Source organism: Tupaia chinensis, unplaced genomic scaffold (genome assembly GCF_000334495.1).
Source record: "Tupaia chinensis unplaced genomic scaffold, TupChi_1.0 Scaffold000418_1, whole genome shotgun sequence".
NCBI lineage: Eukaryota > Metazoa > Chordata > Mammalia > Scandentia > Tupaiidae > Tupaia > Tupaia belangeri.
The window spans coordinates 1,870,655-1,893,947 of NW_006159923.1; the positions used below are offsets into that span (position 1 = coordinate 1,870,655).

Consider the following 23,293-nt stretch of genomic DNA (forward strand, 5'->3'; position numbering starts at 1 on the left):
GTCTATCATCTTATTCTCGTTTAATTGCATGCCCAAATATCCCGCCTCGGCCTATTGTTTCCTTATCGACTTGTTTGTCATCTGCAAGCCTGTGGGCCCCTGCGGATGGGCACCTTCTCGGTCTCAGTCACCTGCTGCATCCTCCGTGCTGAGTGGCATCCAGCACACAGTCGGGATCTAATAAATGATTTGATTTCAATTCATGAAAGACTCAGTTATTATGACAGGGAGAGGGAGAGAGAGGGAGAAAGAAGCACCCTCAATGGCCTTGTCATGCCAGGATCACTTGCCCCGCCCTCCAGGTCCTGAGACCTTGGATGCCCACGTGCCTGGCCTGTTTTCAGGCCAACCTGGGGATCTGAACCCGCCACCAGCCATGTGGCTTCCAACACTAGTGCAGCACGCTGTGGACTGCACCACCTAGGCAGGGCTCTCACGAATGATTTTTGGATGAACAAAGGAGGGCATTTCTTTAAAATCATAGAATACAGTGTCCCGGGGAGAGCAAGGGGTGGGTGGGCCGTGAGCAGAAGCTGAGGGTCTGTCTCTTAGTCTGAATGGGGGAGGGGGGTGCTCCAGGTCTGCGGGGATCCACACCCAGTCACCCCAGCAAAACAAAGCAGCTAGCACAGACTCGCTGCTCAGCACTGTGTCCTCCTGCCTTCCAAAAAGAAAAAAAAAAAGAAAAGGCCCACTAATGAGGTAAACACAATCACGACCAGGAAAAAGCTTGGCCAGCTTCTTCGAGTCCACCCAAAGCCATTATCTCTAATTGATCTCCAGACGTCAGCTGCTAGAGCGTCTGAACCCTCCCCATCCTCAGGTCTGGTTACAAAGCCCCGGCCCACCCACTGTAGAGCCAGTCAGGTCTCGGGGAGCTGCAGCTGGGGTGACCAGACCTGTTTGGGCTCCACAGGACAAGGACCCCTCAGGCTGACAGGAGTCAGGGTGGGGCCACATCCAGGTTCACAAAGCCATCAAGGTCTTATCCTCAAAACATAGAGACACAGAAAGCAGTGAGGGCTGGAGACGTCACCCTCCCCCAAAGAGCTCACTAGGTCTGGGTGGAAGAGGCACCTGAAAAGCGGAGTTAGAGCAGTTTAGTAGTAAGAGAACAAAAACGAAACAGGATGTTGTCGCCACAAGCTCACAAGTCCCCTCTGTGTCTCAGGCAGGCTGGGCCCAGAGTCGGGGTCATGAGGTCGGCCATCAGTTCAGGGACCATCTGGAGATTTCCAGCCACTCCTTCCTGGCCCAGCCCGGAAAGACACCTCCTTTCCTGCGGGATCTCTCTCGTCCTTAGAGACAGAGCTGGGTGGTTACAGTTAAGAGCTCTGAGATACACAGTGGCCACCTCCACATTTGCAGAAGCCTGGGGAGCAGCTCCTGACCTTGGTCCTGGCTTTTCTCAGCACAGGTACAGCATCCGAGGCAAGGCCGCACCCAGGACTCCTGCTCACGCACCAGACAGTTCTCCTGCTCCCACCAGTAAATTACGGGTGTGGTGTGCATTTGCCCCCCAGATAATGAAGCTGAAAGGCCACCTTGGCATCCTCACAGGTATGGGGGTGGACGACTGCAGCCCAGAAGGGGGCTGAGCCTTGAGGAGCTGCAGGGAAGAGTGACTATTCAGGCTGGGGGATCCACTAACTCCAGCAGGCCCCTGGCTGTCTGAGCAGGATGTTGGCTGTTTCCCCTTCTAAAAACAAGAGCATGCGTGCTTGCCAGAGAGAGAGACGGGAGGAGGGGGGTTGGGAGTAGGCGTGGTCATTCTGTAATCCCTTCTCTTCCATCTCTCCCGCCTATTGGGATTTTGGGCATGCACACACATATACCCAGAGTCTATACCCAGTACAGATACCCACCCTGGCGGGGTGGCCAGGATTCAAACTGTGCACTCAGCCATGTAGGATCCAGTTCCCTTTACCACTAGGCTACAGGTCAACCCTTGTTGTTTTCCACTTCTTTCCCATATAGCTTCAGGGAGGCAGGAGAAGATACAGACCCTTTACACCCCAGCTGCCCTGGAAAAACAATGAAAATGCTTTTTTTTCTATGAGCATTTAGAAATAGCAGCAAGCTTCTAGCAAGCACCCTGAGATGTTCAATAACAGATATTGATAACGTAATAACGTCTTATAACAAAGAATGTTGGTGGGACCAGCAGGTGGCGTAGTGGTTAAAGATGCTGGAGTCCCACATGGCCAACCACAGTTAGAGTCTCAGACCTGGCAGCTTTCTTTCTTACTCCCCACACCCCCACTCTTGCTCTGTCTCTCTCTGGTCAAATTAAAATAAATGAATAAAGTTAAATAAAATAATTCTCTTTTTTTTTTTTTTGAGAGGTTTTTGCTACAGGGCGTGTGCGCTCGCCAGAGAGTCAGAGAGAGACAGAGACAGTTATGCTAACTGCTGGTCCCAATAAAATAATTCTTAAAAAAAAAAGAAAAGAAAAGAAAAGAAAGAACATTGGACAACCAATGAGCTTTCTGGGACTCTTTTTTTTTTTTTTTCTTTTGAGAGGTTTTTGCTGTAGGGTGTGTGCGCTCACCAGAAAGACAGAGACAGAGAAACAGAAAGCGAGAAATCACCCTGCTTTCTGGGGGGGATGGCCACACTGCAATCACTTCTCCATTCTCCTGTTGGGATCTTGGGCATGCACGCACATGCACCCGGTGTGAGTTTAAGCCACCCTGACCAGGACTCGAACCACAGTCGACTACATGGGAGTCCAGCGACATAGCCATTACACCAACTGCTGGTCCCCTGGACCTCTTTTTGTCTTTTCAAAAAGGAGGATTCCGACAAACCATTGACTCCTGAGTTTAGAAGTACTCCACTGTATTTCACTGGACACCATCTTTTTTTTTTTTTTTTTGAGAGGTTTTTGCTATAGGGCACGTGAACTCGCCAGACAGACAGAGAGAGACAGAGAGACAGAAAGCGAGAAATCACCCCCCAGGGTGGATGGCCACACCACAATCCCTTCTCTTCCGTTCTCCTCTCGGGATCTTGGGCATGCACGCACACCGCAGTCGACTACGTGGGAGTCCAGCGACATAGCCATTATGCTAAATGCTGGTCCAGTCACTGGACACCATCTTTACAAGAATGGGGAACTCTGGACTGTTGACGGTCACAGCCCCCAAATTCCAATGCCGGGATCGCAGTCCTCCTGGCTCAGCATCTACCTATTTGTCACACCAATTGAAGAGTCCTGTGTCAAAGCCCTTCGCTAACGTTCCCATATCACATCAGCGGGGCCTCTGAAGGGCTTCTCCCTACCAAGAAGGGGATGCAGTTTTAGCCATTAAACATTTGTTTTACTTTAGAAATTTTTAAAAGAATTTTTTTTTAAATTTAATTTAATTTATTCATTCATTTATTTTAATAGAGACACAGCATGGGGGTGGGAGAATAAGAAATCAAGCCATCAGGTCCAGGACTCAAATTGTGGTCAGCCATGTAGGAGTGTCCAGCCCCTTAACCACCATGCCACTGGCTAGTCCCTGAACATTTTTTTTCAAAGTTCATCTTTTTCCAAGCCAGTGAAACTTAAAAAGGTGTCCAATGTCCAATGAGAGTGGAATCATTCCTACTAGATATTAAGACACATTATGAAGTCTTAATACTTAAAACAATATGGTGATAAATAATTCTTTTTTAAAAATTACGTTAAAAAACAGTATGGTGCTGGCACATGAATAGTTAAAGACACCAATGGACTGAATAGAAATAGAATGTGTTTTGGGTGAGAATTTATTAAGTTTTAAATGACATGACAATTCAAATCAGTGGAGAAAAAGAGAGGGAAAGTGAGGAAGCAAGCTGCCAGGTCTGGGCTTCAAACCGCATTTGGCCACGTGGGAGTCCAGTGCCCCAATCACCACGCCATCTGCTGGCCCCTCTACTGTGAATTAAAATAATAACAATAACAATGATAATAGTAATAATTAAGTATAAAAAATGAAAGTGAAAACATGTATATGTATATATTTTTTGTTCTATCAGCTGAGAAGGCCTAAAAAAAAAATAAAGACACCCCCGTAGCAACAGGCACACCTAACACCTGATTCTCTAATGAAAGGAATCAGAGCTCCCTGGAGAAATGGCGGCTTCTAGGATTGGCGCAGGAAATACGCAAGCTGAACCTGAAGCCTCTTACAGTGTCAGGTGAAGAAGAAAAAAACAAGAAACAAGCCCCCAAACATCGATGGGGGTATGTCAAAGGAGTACACAAGCCATGAAACCTAATGGCTTGAAAAATCACACTGGGTGTGTGTGCTTGGATGCCCAAAATCCCGATGGCCAAAGCTGGAACCATTTGATCGGGAAAGAATTAAGGGGTATTAGATCATAACCCAAAGTACAAAGCAGTCGTGAATTCACACTGATATAAAAATATAACTGAATAAATTAATGAATGTGGAGAGTGGGACCAATCTCCCATGCACAAGAATTTTAAATAATTTCTGTAGGTGGGAACAGTGGGTGGTGTGGTGGTTAATGTCCGGGACTCCCACGTGGTTGATTGTGGTTTGAGTCCCAGACCTGGTAGCTTGGAACTCATGCCTATGTGTGCATACCCAATATCCCAGAAGGAGAATGGAGGAGAAGGAATTGTGGCATGGCCTTCCTCCTGGGGATTTTTCACTTTCTGTCTCTCTGTCTCTCAGATGAGCACATGTGCCCCATAGCAAAAATCTCTTAAAAAAATAAAGAAAATAATAATAAAATAATAATAATTTATGTAGGCACTCGACCTCCCTCCAGGCCCTCCTTGAGACTGTAACGCCCCACTCTTGAGCTGTGGGAAGCGCATAGTAACTGGCCTCCAAAGGGTGCAGTACGGAGAGGGGGCGAGGAGTAACTGTGAAGGCAGACATCAGCAGAGCCAGCTGTGATCAAGGCCACATGGGTAGTGATGGGCCACATCCGTAGTATGCACCCTTCATATGATGTCATGAAAATGGCACTCTACGTCTGTAGCCACTGTCCTAATAACCCTTAAAAAGTTATGTTTTAGATTGAGAAAACCATCTCGTAAAATACACGACACTGTTACTCTTCAAAATTGCCCAGGTCATCAAAAACAAGGAAAGCCTGAGAAACTGTCATAGCCCAGAGGAGCCTAAAGAGACATGACAGCTAAATGTAATGTATCCCGGATGGAAATTTAGGTAGAAAAGAACATTAAGTTAAAATTACAGAAATTTAAATAAACTGTCACTTTAGTTAATAATAATGTATCCATTTTGGTTCATTAATTATAACAAATGTATCATATTATGTAAGATGTTAATAGCAAGGGAACTAGGGCCAGCAGGTGGCTTGGTGGTTAAGGATGCTGGACTCTCACATGGCCAACTGCAGTTCGAGTCCCAGACCTGGCGGCTTGCTTTCTCTCTCTCTCTCTCACTCTACCTGTCTCTAGTCAAATTGAAATAAATAAATTAATAATAAATAAATAAAGTTAAATAAAATTATTTTAAAAAATAGTAAGGGAACTATGTGTGTTGGGGGTGCTGTGGGACTCTGTACTATATTCTCAGTTTTTCTGTAAATCTAAAACTGTTCTCACAGATGGTGTAAAAGAAAAAAAAAATGGGGGGAGTGCTGGCAAGTAGTATGGTGGTTGAAGTGCTGGACTCCCACATGGCCAATCGTGGTTTGAGTTCTAGACCTGATGGCTTGCTCTCTTTTTCTCTCTCTCATCCAATTAAAAAATATAATAAGTAAAATGAAGTAATTCTTTAATTTTTTTTAAGATTTATTTATTTATTAATTCATTCCTTCATTTTAATTTAACCAGAGATAGACACACACAGAGAGAGAGAGGAAAGTGAGAAAGCAAGCCACCAGGTCCAGAACTTGAACCCTGATCGACCATGTGGGACTGTCCAGCGCCTTAACCACCATGCCACCTGCTGGTCCCAAGTAAAATTAAGTAATTCTTTAAAAATAATCAACAATATGGGAACCAGCAGTTAGCGTAATGGCTATGTCACTGGACTACCACGTAGTCAACCGCGGTTCACGTCCTGGACTCGGTGGCTTAAAACTCACGCTGGGCGTGTGTACGTGCGTGCCCAAGATCCCGAGAGGAGAATGGAGGAGAAGGGATTGTGGCATGACCATGCCCCCTGGGGGGTGATTTCTCGCTTTCTGTCTCTATGTCTCTCTCTGTCTGTCTGGCGAGCGCACGTGCCCTATAGCGAAAATCTCTCTCTCAAAAAATAAATAAATAAAACAATAATAACAAGAACAAAAACAGGGCCCGCAGGTGACACAGAGGTTAAGGCACTGGATTCCTGCAGGGCTGACCATGTGGTTAGAGTCCTGGACTCAACGGCTTGAGAAACATGCCTGGAGCTTGTGCTTGCATGCCCAAAATCTCTAAAGGAAGGAGAAATGGAGGAGAAGGGATTGCAGCATGACCATCCTCCATGGGGCGAGGGTTGCTTTCTCACTTTCTCTCTCTATCTCTGTATCTGTCTCTGTCTCTCTCTGGCAAGTGTGCACACACCCTCTGGCAAAATTTAAAAAAGAAGAAAGAAAGAAAACCATAAAAGTACTAATCTTAGCCTTCCTAAGATTCAAATGCAGAAGATATTAAAGAAAAAAAATTGACAAATCTGAGTCTATAAAAATGAAAATGACAGGGCCAACAGGTGACATGGTAGTTAAGGTACTGGACTCCCACATGGCTAGTCATGCATGGTTCTAGTCCTGGACCTGGTGGCTTGTTTTCTAATTTTCTCTCTCTGTTTCCTTCTGGTGAGCACATGTGCCCTGCAGAAAATTAAAAAACAATGCTAATAATAAGTAAAATTAAATAATCTTTAAAAAGGAAAAATGATAAAACACACCACAGTATAGAGCAAGATCAAAATATAAAGGGCTAAGGATAGGAAAAAAGAGGCAATGACTAACTCCAGGCAATCAGAAAAAAGGAAATGTAATCATAGTTTGCTAATTGAGTCAGCTATGACTAATATGTGCACAGTCAGTCATAATAATATAAATAATGAATGGTGATTTATATAAGTAGGGAAGTATAGCTATACTGAGGGACAGAGGAAGAAGAAATAGTAAGTGTATTTATGAGAGACTATAGGAGTGTACTTTATCTTCTACTGTAAGAAATAATTAAACAACAACAAAAGTCTGAATTGAAAAGTCCAGGACTGGTGATATAAACAATGTTGTCAGACTAGGATGTAAATATTGGGTTGTCGGAAAAATCATGGTGCATAGAAAAATACGTCATGACTTTTCCGACAACCCAATACCAGCAGAGACAGCTAAAAGATAAGGGAAAAAAGAGGCTGTCACTCAGGAGTAGAAACTGAAGGAGGGAGGTCAAGACAGAGTCTGCTGTTTTCTTGTGTGTGTGAGTTTTTAAGCCCCCCCCCCACACACACACACATACACATCATCCGCTCTCCTATGTGATTTGTGAAAAGATGTATTCAGTTAGGGCTGGATGGTGATGCAGTGTAAAGTGTGATGCTCTGGGAGGCTGACCCACAGGGGAAGGTCCCAGGTTCACATCTGGAGACTTCCTGAGTTTGTCAGGTATGTGTGCGCCCATGATCTGGGGCTGGCTGAGGCTGGGGGTGTCAGGACTCTGTTGGAGGTTCTCTCTCTCCCTTTCTCTCTTTCTCTCTATCCTGCTTATGGAAGACGTGAAAGAGAGAGAGGAAGAGAAGGAAGGATCAATTTTTTAAAGTATATTCAATTGATGATAAAAATGAATATAAATAAACAACAACAAAAAGATAAGGGCCCGCAGCTGAGAAGGTATTTCTGAGGGTGAGCTGCCCAGGGCTATGGCAGAGAGTCTGAGGGGTGCAGGGTAGGACCGCCAGCAGCTACCCAATTGCATGTCCTCTCATGGTGGAAATGCTCCAAGGATCACACTCTGCCTAGAGAAATCCAAACAGCAGCCTTGATCAAGGTCAGTATTTCAGTTGCTTCTTGTTTTTCTTGCTGCAGCACAAACCTTCCACAGTGCCAAGGATTTACTGAGACAGGAAAAGGTTGGGCTCTAGGTTCTCAGATCTTGAAAATGTGGCTGATGGCATTCCAGGCTTTTCCTGTTCTCTCAAGGTGGCAGGCTGGGCCCCCGTGGCTCAGCCACGTAACAAGGAACAGGAAGGCTGATCCCAGGCCTATTGAGGTTGTCTGAGAGGAGGCAAGATATAAAAGAGGAGAAGGAAGCCAGTGGGGACCAGCAAGGCCAGGGGTCAGGAAGGCAGGCAGCAGGAAAGAAAGGCAGGAGGCTGGGAACTGGGAAAGTGGTCTCTTTACAAGCCTCAGCAGGTGAACCCAGTGGAGAGAGGACAGGGGACTAAAATCTAGGCAGCTAAAGCAGCCACCTCCACATTCCCATTAAATGTTATAGCATCTATTGCAGAGAGCAAACCACCCCATCTATTGCAGAGAGCAAACACAGATGCCTGAAGTCGAAAGACTGCTTTAGAGAAGTGGCTATTGTAAGACAGTAGCATAAACTGCAAACAGTAAAAGGAGACTGATGTTAGCAAAGATATGCTGAGGGCTGCAAAAGAAAGCTGCTGCCGTTCATGGTGAGGCATAAGGCACTCTTTATGTACAACCAGACCAACCGACCTCCCCAACCTCCCCCGAGGACAGACCTCCAAGGTCAGGAGGCTCTGAAATCTTCCTGGGATACTATGCCTTTGGTTATCATAAAATATCCCACTTTGCCCTACTTAATGCTTTTTTTTGTCTTGAACATTCAGCCATTTTACATTAATGGCACTATTCCCTCTTTCTTTGTTTTCATTTTCTTTGTGTGTCATTAAAAACAACAGCTTCTGTAAATACCAACTGGTTGGATTTTACCATCTAAAAAAAGCCTGCCTGGTCCAGCCACAGTGTTGCAGGTGGTAGGAAGCCACTTTGCTATGCTGTAAGCCATGTGGAAGACTGAGGAATTGGAAGTCAGTTCCTGGGTTGACTTGAGAATAGTGGGAGCACACGTGGAAGGCAGCGGAATTGGAAGTCATGGTTTGATAAGAGCCTGTTGAGAGTATTTCTCTATCTCTGTCTCTTTCTCTCATAAAATAAATAAAAGAAATGAACTTGAGTAAATAAATACAAATTCTACAAGCCTGTCTGAGTCTTGTTGACTCTGCATAGAATTTAACCCATTCACATTTATTGTGATTTGCTGGTGCTTGGTCTTGTTCCTATTAGCTTGTTTCTATTTATTATCTCTCTTTTTAGTGGCTTTTCATCTTTAAAAATTTCATGATAGAGACCATGCACATGAGACAGAAAAAATATCTTCAACAGGGTCACATTACATTGAAATTCCCTTTCCGTAGTCCTCCAACTCTTCAGGATCTTGGGCACACACACATGCCCAGTGTGTTTGAGGCTGAGCAGGCAGGATATTCAAACCTGTCAACCTTCCAGTATTGTACTTCAGTTTGCTGCCAACTGTGTTACAAGGCTGGGCTGGTTTTCTTTTCTTCCCCCCTTGATCTCTCTTGCTGGACTGATCAAGATGTATTCCTTCTCTCTACTGCTTTAAAAGTTCTACATTCTAGGGACCAGCAGATGGTGTAATGGTTACGTTGTTAGACTCCCATATAGTCGACTGCAGTTCGAGTCCTGGACCTGGTGGCTTAAAACTCATGCCAGACATGTGCACATGAGTGCCCAAGATCCCAGGAGGAGAATGGAGAAGAAGGAATTACAGCATGGCCAGGCCCCCGGGAGATGATTTCTCACTTTGGTTTCTATCAGGAAAGCGCATGTGCCCTATAGCAGAAACCTCTCTCTCAAAAAAAAAAAAAAAAAAAAAAAGTTCTACATTCTATATCTGTTCTATGGATATTATTCTTCAACTTTACAGAGACAGAAACACATCAGTGTCTTTGCTTCCTTAAGAGACCAGCAAAGGTTACACAGGCAGAGGCTCAGCAGGAGATGTGGCAAAGTGTCCATTCTGCTGCTTCTCCCCTGAACTCTCACCTCACCTGAGCTGCAGGGCAGTCTGGGAAAGGGAAGAAGGAAATCATTACAGCTAGCAGGTTCCTAAACCTAGTGATCCAAGTCAGCGCTGCTGAGATCTCCTCGCATTAGGAACCCTGTGAGTCAGGCGCTCCTAGAGTAAGTGACAGGCTCCCGCTGTGACTCATGAACTGTGCTTCCCCTCTAAGACTGCCTGTTTTCCTGGGGTCCTTCTGAGCACAGAGAGGTTGAGAGGGTTCATGAGAAAAGAAAGAGGGAGAAGAGCTCCGAGGGAGAAGGGACAGATTCTGCTTTCATCTCTCCCTGCCCTACACCTGGCTCAAAGACAATGATTAAAAAGTGAATGGGATTAGCCAAAAAAGGAACAACTCCCATGTCCATCAACAGACAAATGGATAAACAAAACGTGGTTTGGGCCAGCAGGAGGCATGGTGCTTAAGCACATGGCCAACAGCGAGGTTTGAGTCCTAGACCCAGTGGCTTGAGAAACATGCCAGGCACACGTGCATGCATTCTCAAAATCCTGAGAGGAGAATGGAGGGAAAGGGATTGCGGCGTGCTCATTCCCCCAATGGTGCTTCCTCATTTTCCCTCTCTGTCTCCAGTAAGTGCATGTACCCTATAGCAAACTAAAACAAAACAAAACATAACAAGACATAAAGGGGGAGAAAATGTGGTTTATCCACACAATGGGATATTATTAAGCCATAAAAATGAATGAAGGGGGCTAGCGGGTGGCATGGTGGTTAAGGGCGCTGGACTCTCACATGTGGTTTCAGTCCTGGACCTAGAGGCTTGCTTTCTCACTTTCCCTCTCTCTCTCTCTCACTCTGTCCCTCTCTGGTCAAATTAAAATAAATAAATAAAAATAAAGTGAAATAGAAATAATTATTAAAAAAAAAAAAGAATGAAGGGGGCCAGCGAAGTGGGTAAGATGTTGGAGACTCCTACGTGGTCGACCACAGTTCAAGTTGCGGACCTCAATGGCTTGCTTTCTCACTTTCTCTCTCTATCTCTGTTTGTCTCTGGTAAAATTAAAATAAATGAATGAAGAAATAAAATCAAACAAATAATTAAAAAGAAAACATGAAGATTCTGACTCATGTCATGACATGGAGGGCTCTTGACAACATTACGCCGACTGACAACAGCCAGACACAAAGAGACAACTACTATGTGATTCCATGGATGCGAACAGCCGGATTCAGAGACAGAGAGCAGGAAAGAGTTATGCCAGGGGCTGGGGGGCGGGGAGGGATCCCTGCTTCCTGAGTGCAGAGTTTCTGTCTAGGATGATGACAAATGTTTGGAAGTGGGAAGTGGTGGTGACGGTTGTGCGACCCTGAATGATACACCTCAAGAGGTTAAAATGGCACATTTCATGGTACCTGTAGTTACCAGCATTGCTAGGAAAAGTGAATGTGGAGTTTCCCACTTAGGGTGCTGGAGCCTGAGAAAGCCCCTGCTCCCCTTCCTTGCCGAACCCCCAGTGTTGACAGGCAGCAGCTGTCAGCCTGGCTTCCAGCGAAGGCCCTTGCTCCAAGCCTCTTGCCCTCCTCCGTGCCCGAGACTGGCTCTGGCCCTGCCTGGGCCCCCTACCCCCAGGTCCTACTCAGCTGCTGCCCCTCAGAATCCCTCCCTGGCCCTGCTATCCCAAATCCCGTTTTACAGATAAGCGAGTAACCCCTGACCAGCCTGGCAGGTTTCTAGCCCCTCCTCCTTTCTCCGTCTGTCCTGGTTACAGCTCCGTGGCTGTCTGGTCCCCTCTGCTAGGAGCTCCTGGACAGCAGCCACACCGTCTTATCCATCTCAATGGCCCTGATCTTCTGTGCAAGGCCGTGCATGTGTCCATTAAACCACGGTGCATATTTTTTAAAGAATTATTTTTTTTTCTTTTTTTTGGTGAGGTTTTTTTTTTTTTTTCTCACACTACAGGCCGTGTGCGCTCGCCAGACAGACAAAGAGAGACATAGAGACAGAAAGCGAGAAATCACCCCCCAGGGGGAGATGGTCATGCCACAATCCCTTCTCCTCCATTCTCCTCTCGGGATCTTGGGCTCGCAGCACATGGGGACGGCGTGAGTTCTAAGCCAACGGGTCTGGGACGCGAACCACGATCGATTACATGGGAGTCTAGCCACATAACCATTACGCTAACTGCTGGTTCCCAAGAATTATTTTATTAGTATCATTTTTTTAATTTGAACAGAGAGACACAGGGAAAGTGAGAAAGCAAGCCACCAAGGCCAGGACTTGAACCACAGTCAGCCATGTGGGAGTCTGGTACCCTAACCACTATACTACCTGTTGGTCACCATGGTGCATAATGTTAACAGCACGGTGGCTGCAGCAATGATTGCTAAGATTCCCTTCATACTCCTAGGTGCCCAGCATGGTGTTTTGTGTTATTTTTATTTCCCATTTGCTGCAGGGCACATGCGCTCACCAGAAAGAGAGAAAGAGAGACACAGAGAAAGTGAGAAGTCGCCCCCGAGACAGGTGGCCACACTATAATCACTGCTCCTCCATTCTCCTCTTGACACTTTGGGCACGCACACACACATGCCCGCATGATTTTCAAGCCGACAGGGCCAGGACTGCAATCTCGCAGTCAGCCACATGGGATCCAGCCATTCACTCATCACACTACGGGCTGGCCCCACTTTGTGTGGGCTATTAGCATTAGCATCAAGTAAGGAAGGAGGAACAAGAAGCACAGAGGTTGGGAACCAGCAGTTAGTGTAATGGCTATGTTGCTGGACTCCCACGTAGTCGACTGCGGTTTGTGTCCCGGACCCGGTGGCTTAAAACTCACGCCGGGCGCGTGTGCGGGCGTGCCCAAGATCCCGAGAGGAGAATGGAGGAGAAGGGATTGCGGCGTGACCATCCCCCTTGGGGGGGGATTTCTCGCTTTCTGTCTCTGTGTCTCTCTCTGTCTGTCTGGCGAGCGCACGCGCCCTACAGTGCAAATCTCTCAAAAAAAAAAAAAAAAAAAAAGAAGCACAGAGGTACGGCAGCTTGCCCACAGTCACCCAGTCTGTAGGTGGCGCTGGTACTGTCAGCCTGACTCCCGGGAGCTCTGGAGCTCTGGCTTGCATCGGAGCGGGCGGTGCGCTGGAATCCTGGCTGACAGTGCAGGGCACTGTGCAGTCTGGCTCGTTTTCAGGAGCAGATGGGCCAATAATCAGAATCCCCAGAGCCCTGGGTGGGGACCACGGACCCTGTGGGTCCCACACATGTGCCCTGAGGAAGGCAAGTCTACCTCTCCTGCCGGCCTGCAGGACCCAGGGAGAATTCAGGGCCAGGACAGACCGGGAGAGGACAGGGCGGCAGAGGTTAATGGAGGCAAAGAAGAGCTCTGCCACGTGGGCTGGACAATGGAGGGCCCTTCGTGCTGCCATGAGGACCATTAAAACCATTAGCGGGACATTAGCGCTGCTCCCAGAGCTCCAGGGAGGGGAGGCGGAGGGAGGTGCTGCCGGTCTCCCCATCTCCCGGTGGACAGAGTGCAGACTTAGGGGTTGGAACCTAAAGGAGCTGTGCTGGGGGCTGAGCCGAATGGCTGCCCACCTCCACCTCCCCGAGATAAATCACGTGTTAGAGGAAGGAGCGCAGGCCAGCACTCTGCGCCCACACCCGATTTCCACGGCCCCCTGTGCTAGGTGCAGGCTGCCACTTTAGGGAAGATCAGGATAAGGTGGCAGACCTGGCCCTGCAAGGTAGGGGAGATGCCCCGAAGCCCCCTGGCTGAGTTCCTCATTTTCCATATATTTAAGGTGGCTCCCAGGTCCCTGGCCACACGAAGCCCTCCCTCTGGCATGCCCCTCTGGTATCTATGCCCAGGACGCTTCCCATACAAACCCCATGGGTGACACATGTGTGTGACAGACACTGGCAGTTGGCACACCTGCTTCAGAGTCCAGTCAGGCTGGGAGACACAGGGTCCAGCCCATGGCAGGTGCACAGGTTTGGGGACAGAGGACGCCTGGTTTGATTCAGATTCGTGGTTGTGTGACCTTGGGCAAATGTGGAACTTTCTGAGCCTCAGTGATCGGATCTGTAAAGGGAGTCCATCACCTGTGCCGGTGAGGGGTAAAGGGTGGACAGAGCAGGTGCCCAGGTAGTAATCCTGCCTGCAACAACACCCACCTCAGCTCGCTCCCTCTCCCCTCCTCCCAGCGTCCTCTGAGCTCGTCTTACAGACCCCAGGGCACTGATTTAGGTTTTCCTGGTCTCTGTCTCTCCACTGGGAGAGCCGGGGGCGAGGGGGGGGAGAACTTGGCCCCGTACCCCACTGTCTCCTTGGCACCTACACCGCCTGGCTCCGTGTGCGCCGACACACGGATGTGCGTGAGAACGAAGGGCAAGACAACTACGAGGGTGTTGGGAAAGACGCTGACGTATTTCTCTTTGCTTTTCTGTGCAAAAATGCATTGTGACTTTCCAGACGACCCAATATATAACCAGGTAGCGACATCAAGACCCAGAGGGTAGAGAAACTCAGAGTGGTTTGGGACGTCAGCAAGCAAGACAAAGCGGGTTATAAGTGGTTATAAACGGCACGTGTAGGAAAGGTGGACACCAAAATACTCACAGTGACCTCAGTGAGGGGATGACAGACAGTGACTACTGTCACCATATTTTTACATGTTGGCTACTGATTTCTCTACTGAGATTATGTGTTCCTTGTATAATTTAAAAACAAAACAAACGGCAGGAGATAAAACCAGCCGCCACATGAAGAACCAGCAACGCCTCCACACACCCCTGGATGGGGCCCTGAAATTCCAGCAGCCTGGGTTGGTGTTCACTGGCTGACTCCAGCCAGCGGGCCTGGCCTGTGCCTTGCCTGGCCCTCGTCTTAGCAGAGTGCCAGAGACCGTTCTCTGGAGCCGCCCGCGTTGCATGCATTTTCCTCCCCGGTTCTCTTCAAGATGTATTCATTATCTGTACAACTACATGCGATTTTGGTTTCCTGTTTTTCTAAAACAATTTTTTTTTAAGTTTATTTCTTCCATTTAATAAGAAGGACAGAGAGAAAACAAGCACCGCTGATGTCCGAGTCCTCCCCTGGTCACCGGCACACACATGCCCAGGATACTTAGGGAAGTCTCCAGACTCGAACTTCGAACCTTTCCATGTGGGTCAGCCTTACGGTCTTGTGTTTCACTGCCATGTCACTATCTAGCCTCAGTTTTATGACTTTGTGAGAGTTTTCTTAAATAAAGAAAAACATCTCGTACCAGGCTACATTCCCCTATTTTCGGCTCAATGAGACCACTTCAAAGATAACTCGCAGGGTCTACAGTTTAGGATGGAGGTCTCGAGAGGGTGGGGTCTGGCCCTGCGGCGCCTTGCATGTGAGGATGCTGTCCGTATTTGCCGCCTTGAGTGGAACCTCAAGAAGAATCTTTTTGAGGGGATGTTGACACTGGGTCTTCATATTACCTAATGCCCTCTCTGAGAAGGGCTCATCTCCTGGCATTTTAATCTGGACGACATGGAATGTGATTCTTTCTGACCCTTAAGGAAATCTCACCACCTGTACATTGTCTGACCAAAGCAAAACGGGGGGCATATTGTACTGGGTTGTCAGCAGACTCATGACGTGGTTCTCTATGCAAAAATGCAGTATGACTTTTCCCACAAGCCAACACTCGGCTCGTCATTTGTCTCCTGGATAGATGTGTAATACTGAAGAAAAATAGAACTATTGGGATTTTTCTCACCCACAACCCACCCACGTTTTAGATACAGAGCTTTGTCCAACATTTTTTTAAAAATTAACTTGAAAAAGAATTATTTATTTATTATTTCATTGGAACAGAGAGAGAGAGAGAGAGAGAGAGAGAGAGAGAAAGTGAGAAAGCAAGCTGCCAGGTCTAAGACTTAAACCATGATCGACCATGTGGGAGTCCAGCACCTCAAAAAATAGAACTATTGGGATTTTTCTCACCCACAACCCACCCACGTTTTAGATACAGAGCTTTGTCCAACATTTTTTTAAAAATTAACTTGAAAAAGAATTATTTATTTATTATTTCATTGGAACAGAGAGAGAGAGAGAGAGAGAGAGAGAGAGAGAAAGTGAGAAAGCAAGCTGCCAGGTCTAAGACTTAAACCATGATCGACCATGTGGGAGTCCAGCACCTCAACCACCATGCCACCTGCTGGCCCTTTGTTCAACACTTATGATACCCTTTTTCCCGGTCCCCAGCCATGTTAGAATGGCTTTATTTTCCACGTAGCCTGCACTAGTGATTTGTAAACACTACAGGTGTCCTCTATTGGCATCGTGTGGTAAGACTGGTGGAACGACTCCACGTTCAAAGCCTTGTCTTGGGAGAGAGAGCTGTTTGAAGGGGAAGGTATTCCCCCACCCTAGGGGGAGCCTTGCTCTGCCTTTGCTGTATAGGAAAGAAGCAACTCTTCAAGCATATATATTTTTAGTTCCAACTCAAGCTGAAGAATCAAAGATTTCTGGGTCCTTGGCCCTTTCTAGCTGCTGCAGATAAATAACCTGGCGAGCAATGCGAGTTCTCGTTTCAGCGAGCGCCCAGCCATAAAACAGGGACGACGGCACTGCCTAAGAGGCTGAGGCCTTGAGCGCTCATTGCTGCGTGCGGAGTGCTGGAGACTGGCAGATGAAAGGCCCTGGGCATGGGGTGGGGTGCTGCCTCGGCTGCCAGGGGGTGCACACAGGTCTGCACTTTGATCTCCTGCGGCACACAGGAGAAGTGGGGTGGGGTGGGGGGTGCAATTGGGAACCTATGAACAGAGACAAAGAAGGAGCGCCCGACCCCGCTGGAAGCTGAGGCCACCCCAGCCCCAGCTGGACTCCCAGAGCACCCAAGGAAAAACATCCTCCCACAGGATCCCTTCCTTTGGGAGAAGCCCGACCCCTGTCACAGCAATTTATCCATCTCATTTCATCGACTTTGGTTTGTTCAGGGCCTTTGCACAGGCTGCTCCTTCAGCCTGGAACTCTCTTCTCTTCAGAGCCCTGTCTCAGCAGAGGCACCCCTGTCTGAGGCCAACCTTCCCTAAACCCCTGCATCAGTCTTTCACCCACACCCCCCCCCGTACCCACAGTATCATGGGCCCTGCATGACCCTTGTCACAACCACCCGTGACACCTGATTAATCACTTCCCTCAATCACTTATCGCCACCTACCACAGCTGAGCATTTGTGCAGATTTTTTTTGTTAGCGACTGTCATAGAAGACCAGGTTTGTGCTTACCCCCAGTGCCCGGCACGCAGAATAGGGTTCCATGAACACTTTTGGAATGAATGAGTCCTTCTTAAGGCACCTGAAGTGTTTATGCCCCCTCTCCCGCTTGCACTGGTGAAACACTTAGAATCTTGAACAGACTCACACGTGACAGGGTCCACTGAGAAGGGGTCACAGTGTGTGTGATGCTGGCCACCTCGGGTCCTAGCAGTGACCCGGACTCAGGGCCATTCTGGAGGAGATACAGAGTTGTGTGGCCATATTTCTTGGCTGTTCATGGGCCCCTCTTTGTGGTCACAGACGAGAGCAGCGATGAGAATGTGCTGCTGCCAGGTGACAAGGGTGTGTGGTTATAGGAAGAAAGGCCACAGGCTATTCTTCAGTACAACAGTCCCCCCCACCCGCGGCTTCACTTATCCATAGTGTCCACTAACCGCCCTGAACTGTCGTCCCCAAATAGGTGAGTGCAGTACGATACGGTATTTTGAGCAACGGAGAGACTACATTCCTTGCTTTTATTATAAAATATTGTTATAGCTGTCCTATTCTAGCATCAGTTGCTGTTAATCGCTGTGTCTGATGTATACGTTAACATTTATCACGGGTAAGTACAAGTGTGTAGGAGAAAACACAGTATGTACAGGGTGTGGTACTAGCTGCCATTCCAGGCATCCACTTGGGGTCTTGGAACGTAGCCCCTGTGGATAAGGGGGCACTCCTGAGTCAGAGGAACTCGAACAGCGAACCTGCACGTCTGTTGAGATCTCATGCTATCCATGAAAGCAACACCCTCATTACCGACGTCGCTGCAGGAAAACCGACTCGGCCTTTGTCGGCTGGAAACCCAAGCCCAGCCCGTGTTGCCCACTGAGATGCCGGTGATGTGCGAAGTTGCTTAGGGATGCACCAGCACAGAGCAGGCACTCACGTGAGAAGACCAGGGAGCCATGGAGACGCAGTTCTACCTCCCAGAGCAATGTCTGCTTCCCCGACCCCTGGGGGCCTGGCACACCATCGCTGTGCCAGGGGAGGGCAGACTCAACACCACTCCCCTTTAGGCTGCGCACGGCTCAGGGCGTTCACGCCACCTGGTTCAGATCCTCAGGCTGGGTAGCGGGGTGCGACCTGAAAACGCCCTGCTCCTTTGCCACAGAGCCATCACCCCTCAGAGCACACACGCCGGGGTTGTCAAGGACACCCGTGTGAGGACAGCTGGTGCCCAGGGCTGGGAGTCAGACTTGAGTTCTGACCTGTCTTTCAAGGGGAGAGAAAGAGCCCATTCCCCTAGTCAGGCCACGAGGACACTGTGGGTTCAGATGTTACAGGAGATGAGGAAGCTTGAAGCCAGAGGTGAGAAGTGACTGCCCTGGTTCTGGGCAGTGGCAGAGGGAGGGGTGGCACTCTCCCAGGGCTTCCTTGAAAGACAAGCTCCTCGCTTTGTTAAGGGTTAAAGGGCGGACTGTGCAGGGAGGCAGCAACAGGGCTTTTCTTCTCACAGCCTGTTTCCATGGTGCCTGACAGCCCTTGGCAAACCACAGCTGGGGAGTCTTGGGCAGCCAGGGGGCCCCAGGGCCTTATCTTGCCCGGGCCACCCTCCAAGGCCCATCCTCCTGGACTGTCTGGGCCCCAAGAGTGACAGAGGCCACAGGCAGGCAGCCAGGGCCTCTCTGGCTTGCCTCCCTGGGGAAAGGAGGTGAGTGACTCGGCAGGCGAAGGGCAGGGCAGACAGAGCCACCCAGAGTCAAGGTCTGAGGCTCTTGCCCACCCCTCCCGGGGCCCTGCCCTTGGGGAAAGTTCTGTGAAGCCTGAGCTTCCGGGGTTTCTCTGAAGACCCGCCAGGGCTGTGTGCCCAGCAGACCCTCTAACGAGGAGCACAATTTCCCCTCCCCTCCCCTCCCCTCCCCTCCCCTCCCCTCCCCTCCCCTCCCCTCCCCTCCCCTCCCCTCCCCTCCCCTCCCCTCCCCTCCCCTCCCCTCCCCTCCCCTCCCCTCCCCTCCCCTCCCCTCCCCTCCCCTCCCCTCCCCTCCCCTCCCCTCCCCTCCCCTCCCCTCCCCTCCCCTCCCCTCCCCTCCCCTCCCCTCTCCGCCTGGACTGCCGGCCCAGATAGCCAGATAAGGGCCTCTTTGATCCAGTGTGTTTACTCAGGCCCGAAGTCTTGGACAGAATCAGCCACAACTGGGCAAGTCGGGACGCCTCCAGGTGGGGCGCGGGAGACGCAGCCTTACCTGCTCCTGGGAATTCATCACCCGCAGCTTCATCTGCTTCAGGTACGTGGAGGTGAGGGGCATGTTGTAATCAATAATCCCGGAGACCAGAGGAGATGGAGGCTCATTTTCTGGCAGAGAGAACAAAGGAAACCCCTTTTAGTCTGGGCTGCGGGCCTGTCCCCCACATGGAGAACTCAACACACAGCCCACGGACGACCGAGCCACCTCTGAGGAGAAACGGGCCACGGGTCACAGACTGCTGGCTTATCTACCACATCTAGCCCATGAATGGGGACCGAAAATATTTTTCAGCTGGGTGACAGTGTCTAAGAGTGTTCATATGAACAGGACCAGCAGTTAGCATAATGGCTATGTCGCTGGACTCCCATGTAGTTGACCACGGTTCGAGCCCCAGACCCAGTGGCTTAAACTCACGCCAAGCGCGTGTGCGTGGGTGCCCAAGATCCTGAGAAGAGAATGGAGGAGAAGGGATTGAGGAGTGGCCATCATCCCTGGGGGGTGATTTCTCGCTTTCTGTCTCTATGTCTTTCTCTGTCTGTCTGGTGAGCGCACGTGCCCTACAGCAAAAACCTCTCCAAAAAAAAAAAAAAAAAAAGTGTTCATATGAGAGGTCCTGGAGGTGGCAATATGACACACTGCAGTAAAACACAACATCCAAGAGGCAATTCCACTGGGGAAGGTTTCAGGTTCGCACCTGGAGCCCTCCCTGAGTACAGTAGGCACAGGTGTGCCCATGCTCTGGTTGAGACTAGGGGTGCACCCAGGCCCTGCGGGAGTGCTATTCTCTGTCTTGCTCGCTTGTGGAATAAATAAAATTTCAAAAAAGAAAGATTTTAGGGAACCAGCAGTTAGCTTAATGGCTATGTCTCTGGACTCCCACGTGGTCGACTGCGGTTCACGTCCCGGACCTGGTGGCTTAAAACTCACGCCAGGCGCATGTGCATGCATGCCCAAGATCCCGAGAGGAGAATGGAGAAGGGATTGTGGCGTGAACATCCCCCCTGGGGGGGGGATTTCTCGCTTTCTGTCTCTGTGTCTCTCTCTGTCTGTCTGGCGAGCGCACGTGCCCTATAGCAAAAACCTCTCCAAAAAAAAAAAAGATATTATATGTTTTAAAAAATAAGGACTTATGGTTTCTTTAAGAAAGAAAGAAAGAAAGAAAGAAAGAAAGAAAGAAAGAAAGAAAGAAAGAAAGAAAGAAAGAAAGAAAGAGAGAAAGAAAGAAAGGTCTAGGGCTAGCTAGGTGGCATGGAGGTTAAGGTGGCTGGGTCCCACGTGGCTGACCAAGAAGTTCAAGTCTTGGACCTGGTGGTCTATGAGAAACATGCTTGGGTGAACGTACATGCATGCTCAAAGTCCTGAGAGAAGAGTGAAGGAGAAGGGATTGTGGTATGGCCATTCCCCCTGGAAGGGGCTTTCTCACTCCCCAACTTTTTTTTAAAAAATTACTTAATTTTTATTTATCCATTCATTTATTTTAATTTGACTAGAGAGAGAGAGAGAGAGAGAGAGAGAGAGCGAAAGCAAGCCACCAGGTCCAGGACTCGAACCATAGTTAGCTATGTGCGAATGTCCAGCACCTTAACCACCATGCCACCTGCTGGTCCCACCCTCTCTCTCTCTCTGTCCCTCTGTGTCTCTGGCAAGTAGCACATGCCCTATAGTAAAATTTTAAAAATAAGAGAGGGTCCAACAGGTGGCATAGTGGTTAAGGTGCTGGATTTCCACATGATTGATCATGGTTTGAGTCCCAGACCTGGCAGCTTGAAAATCACACTGGTAGCATGTTCGTGAATGCCCAAAGTCCCAAGAGACGGAAGGAGATGGGATTATGGCGTGAGGTTGTGATTTCTCTCTCTCTCTCCAGCGAGCACACAAGCACTATGGCAAAACCAAGAAAAAGGTCTGGCCACACAAGGCTGGATGTGCAAGGGCAGGTAACAGCTGCCAGCCCAGCGGCCCCTGCTGCTCTTAGGCAGGGCATGAGCTGTGCATTTTGCTGTGGTCTCCTTCACTTATCGGATTACACACTTTTGCTCAATCATGACATGCTCGGCCCTAGAAGGCATGCAAGTTTTCAGCCCTGGTCTGAATCAGTCTCTTTTTGGAGGGCATGTTCCACTATACCCCATCCCACCTCCTGGCCCCAGAGCATCCCCCACAAAAGCACCCCTAAGGCACATATGGCTCACAGGTCTGCCCCAGGCCTCCAAATTCTAGATCCTCCTTAATCACGTGCAGAGGAGCATTATTCTTCCCGTTTATTACTTTGTTGTCTCGAAGATCAAAGTAATGCATGTTCTTTTTGTAGAGAATTTGCAAAGTGCAGAAAGATATAAAGAAAAAATTTTAAGCATAATTCTATCAAGCAGCTTGGCATATGCTTTTGTTTATCTTTTTCCCCTGTGATTTTTTTCTTTACATACTTGATATCATAATACATACAGAGAATTATACTCTGCTTAAAAAAAAAAAAATAGGTTTTTTAGAGACCAGCAGTTGGTGTAATGCCTATGTCGCTGGACTCCCATATAGTCGCCCGTAGTTCGAGTCCCAGACCTGGTGGCTTAAATTCACACCAGGTGTGTGTGTGTGTGAGTGCGTGCGTGCCCAAGATCCCAAGAGGAGAATGGAGGAGAAGGGATTGTGGTGTGGCCATCCCCCCTAGGGGGGTGATTTCTAGCTTTCTGTCTCTCTGTCTCTGTCTTTCTGGCAAGCGCACGCTCCCTATAGCAAAAAAAAAAAAAAAAAAAAAAGTTTTTTAAAATTTCATTTTACATTTGGTCACAGGCATTTTCCTCACCATCTAGTTTTGGGGACCAGCAGATGGCTGGACTCCCATGTAGTTGACCCACAGTTCTAGTCCCAGACCCGGCATCTTAAAACACACCAGGCGTGTGTGTGTGTGTGTATATGTGTGTGTGTGTCTGTGTGTGCCCAAAGCCCTGAGAGGAGAATGGAGGAAAAGGGATTTTGGCATGGCCATCCTCAGGGGGTGATTTCTTGATTTCTGTCTCTCTGGGGAATGCACATGCATTCCCTCTCTCTCTCTTAAAAAAAAATCTTGCTTTGTTTTGCAAATGTAATTTTTATGGCCACTGTTATATTTTACCATAATTTGCTTTAAGTTATTCCTTTATGATGGGCTATTTAGGCTGTTTTATATCAAGGCTTCTATAAACACCACCACAGGGAACATCTTCGTGTATAAATACTGGTCAGCACTTCTGATCTTTTCCTTCTTTTTTTCCTTTTTTTAAAAGAATTACTTCATTTCGTTTTATTTATTATTATTATTATTTTAATTTGACAAGAGAGAGAGGAAAAGCAAGAAAGCAAGCCACCAGGTCTGAGACCAAACTGAGGTCAGCGATGAGGGAGTCCAGCACCTCAACCACCACACCACTCACTGCTCCCTGATCTTCTCCTTCTTACAAGCAGATTCCAAGAAACCAAACTCATGGATCTAAAGGCAGTAATATTTGATGACTCTTAAAATCCCCGGCCAAACTGTCCAGGGAATAATCTCATTCACCCACTTTCTGGCTTCCTCCTGACTCCAAGGATTTCAGGCTAGGTTAATCTTACCTCAAGCCTTTAAGAAAAAAAAAAAAAAAAAAAAAAAGAAGTCCCTCTGGGATTTGAGAAGTGTGAGAAGTGGGGGTAAATTCCAGACTAGCCAAAGCCTGCCCTGCCCTGTTATGGTCATGCCCAAGAGACAGGCTGAAGAGGAGGCAGGTGACAAGAGGATAATGCAGAGGGTATCGAAGCTGATTTGCTGTATCTGCCCTCCAGGGCCAGAGCCCAAGCCTAAAGGCCCCTGC

At 48.4% G+C, this 23,293-nt stretch overlaps 1 protein-coding gene across 1 annotated transcript in view; it reads right to left on the reverse strand.

The window, feature by feature from the left end:
- Positions 1-23,293, reverse strand: part of NOL4L (nucleolar protein 4 like) — a 102,897-nt gene that overhangs the window by 54,880 nt on the left and 24,724 nt on the right. Inside the window, exon 4 of the mRNA XM_006154744.3 lies at positions 19,467-19,576. Coding sequence (XP_006154806.1) covers positions 19,467-19,576 — 110 coding nt within the window. The remainder of the gene's footprint in view (positions 1-19,466; positions 19,577-23,293) is intronic.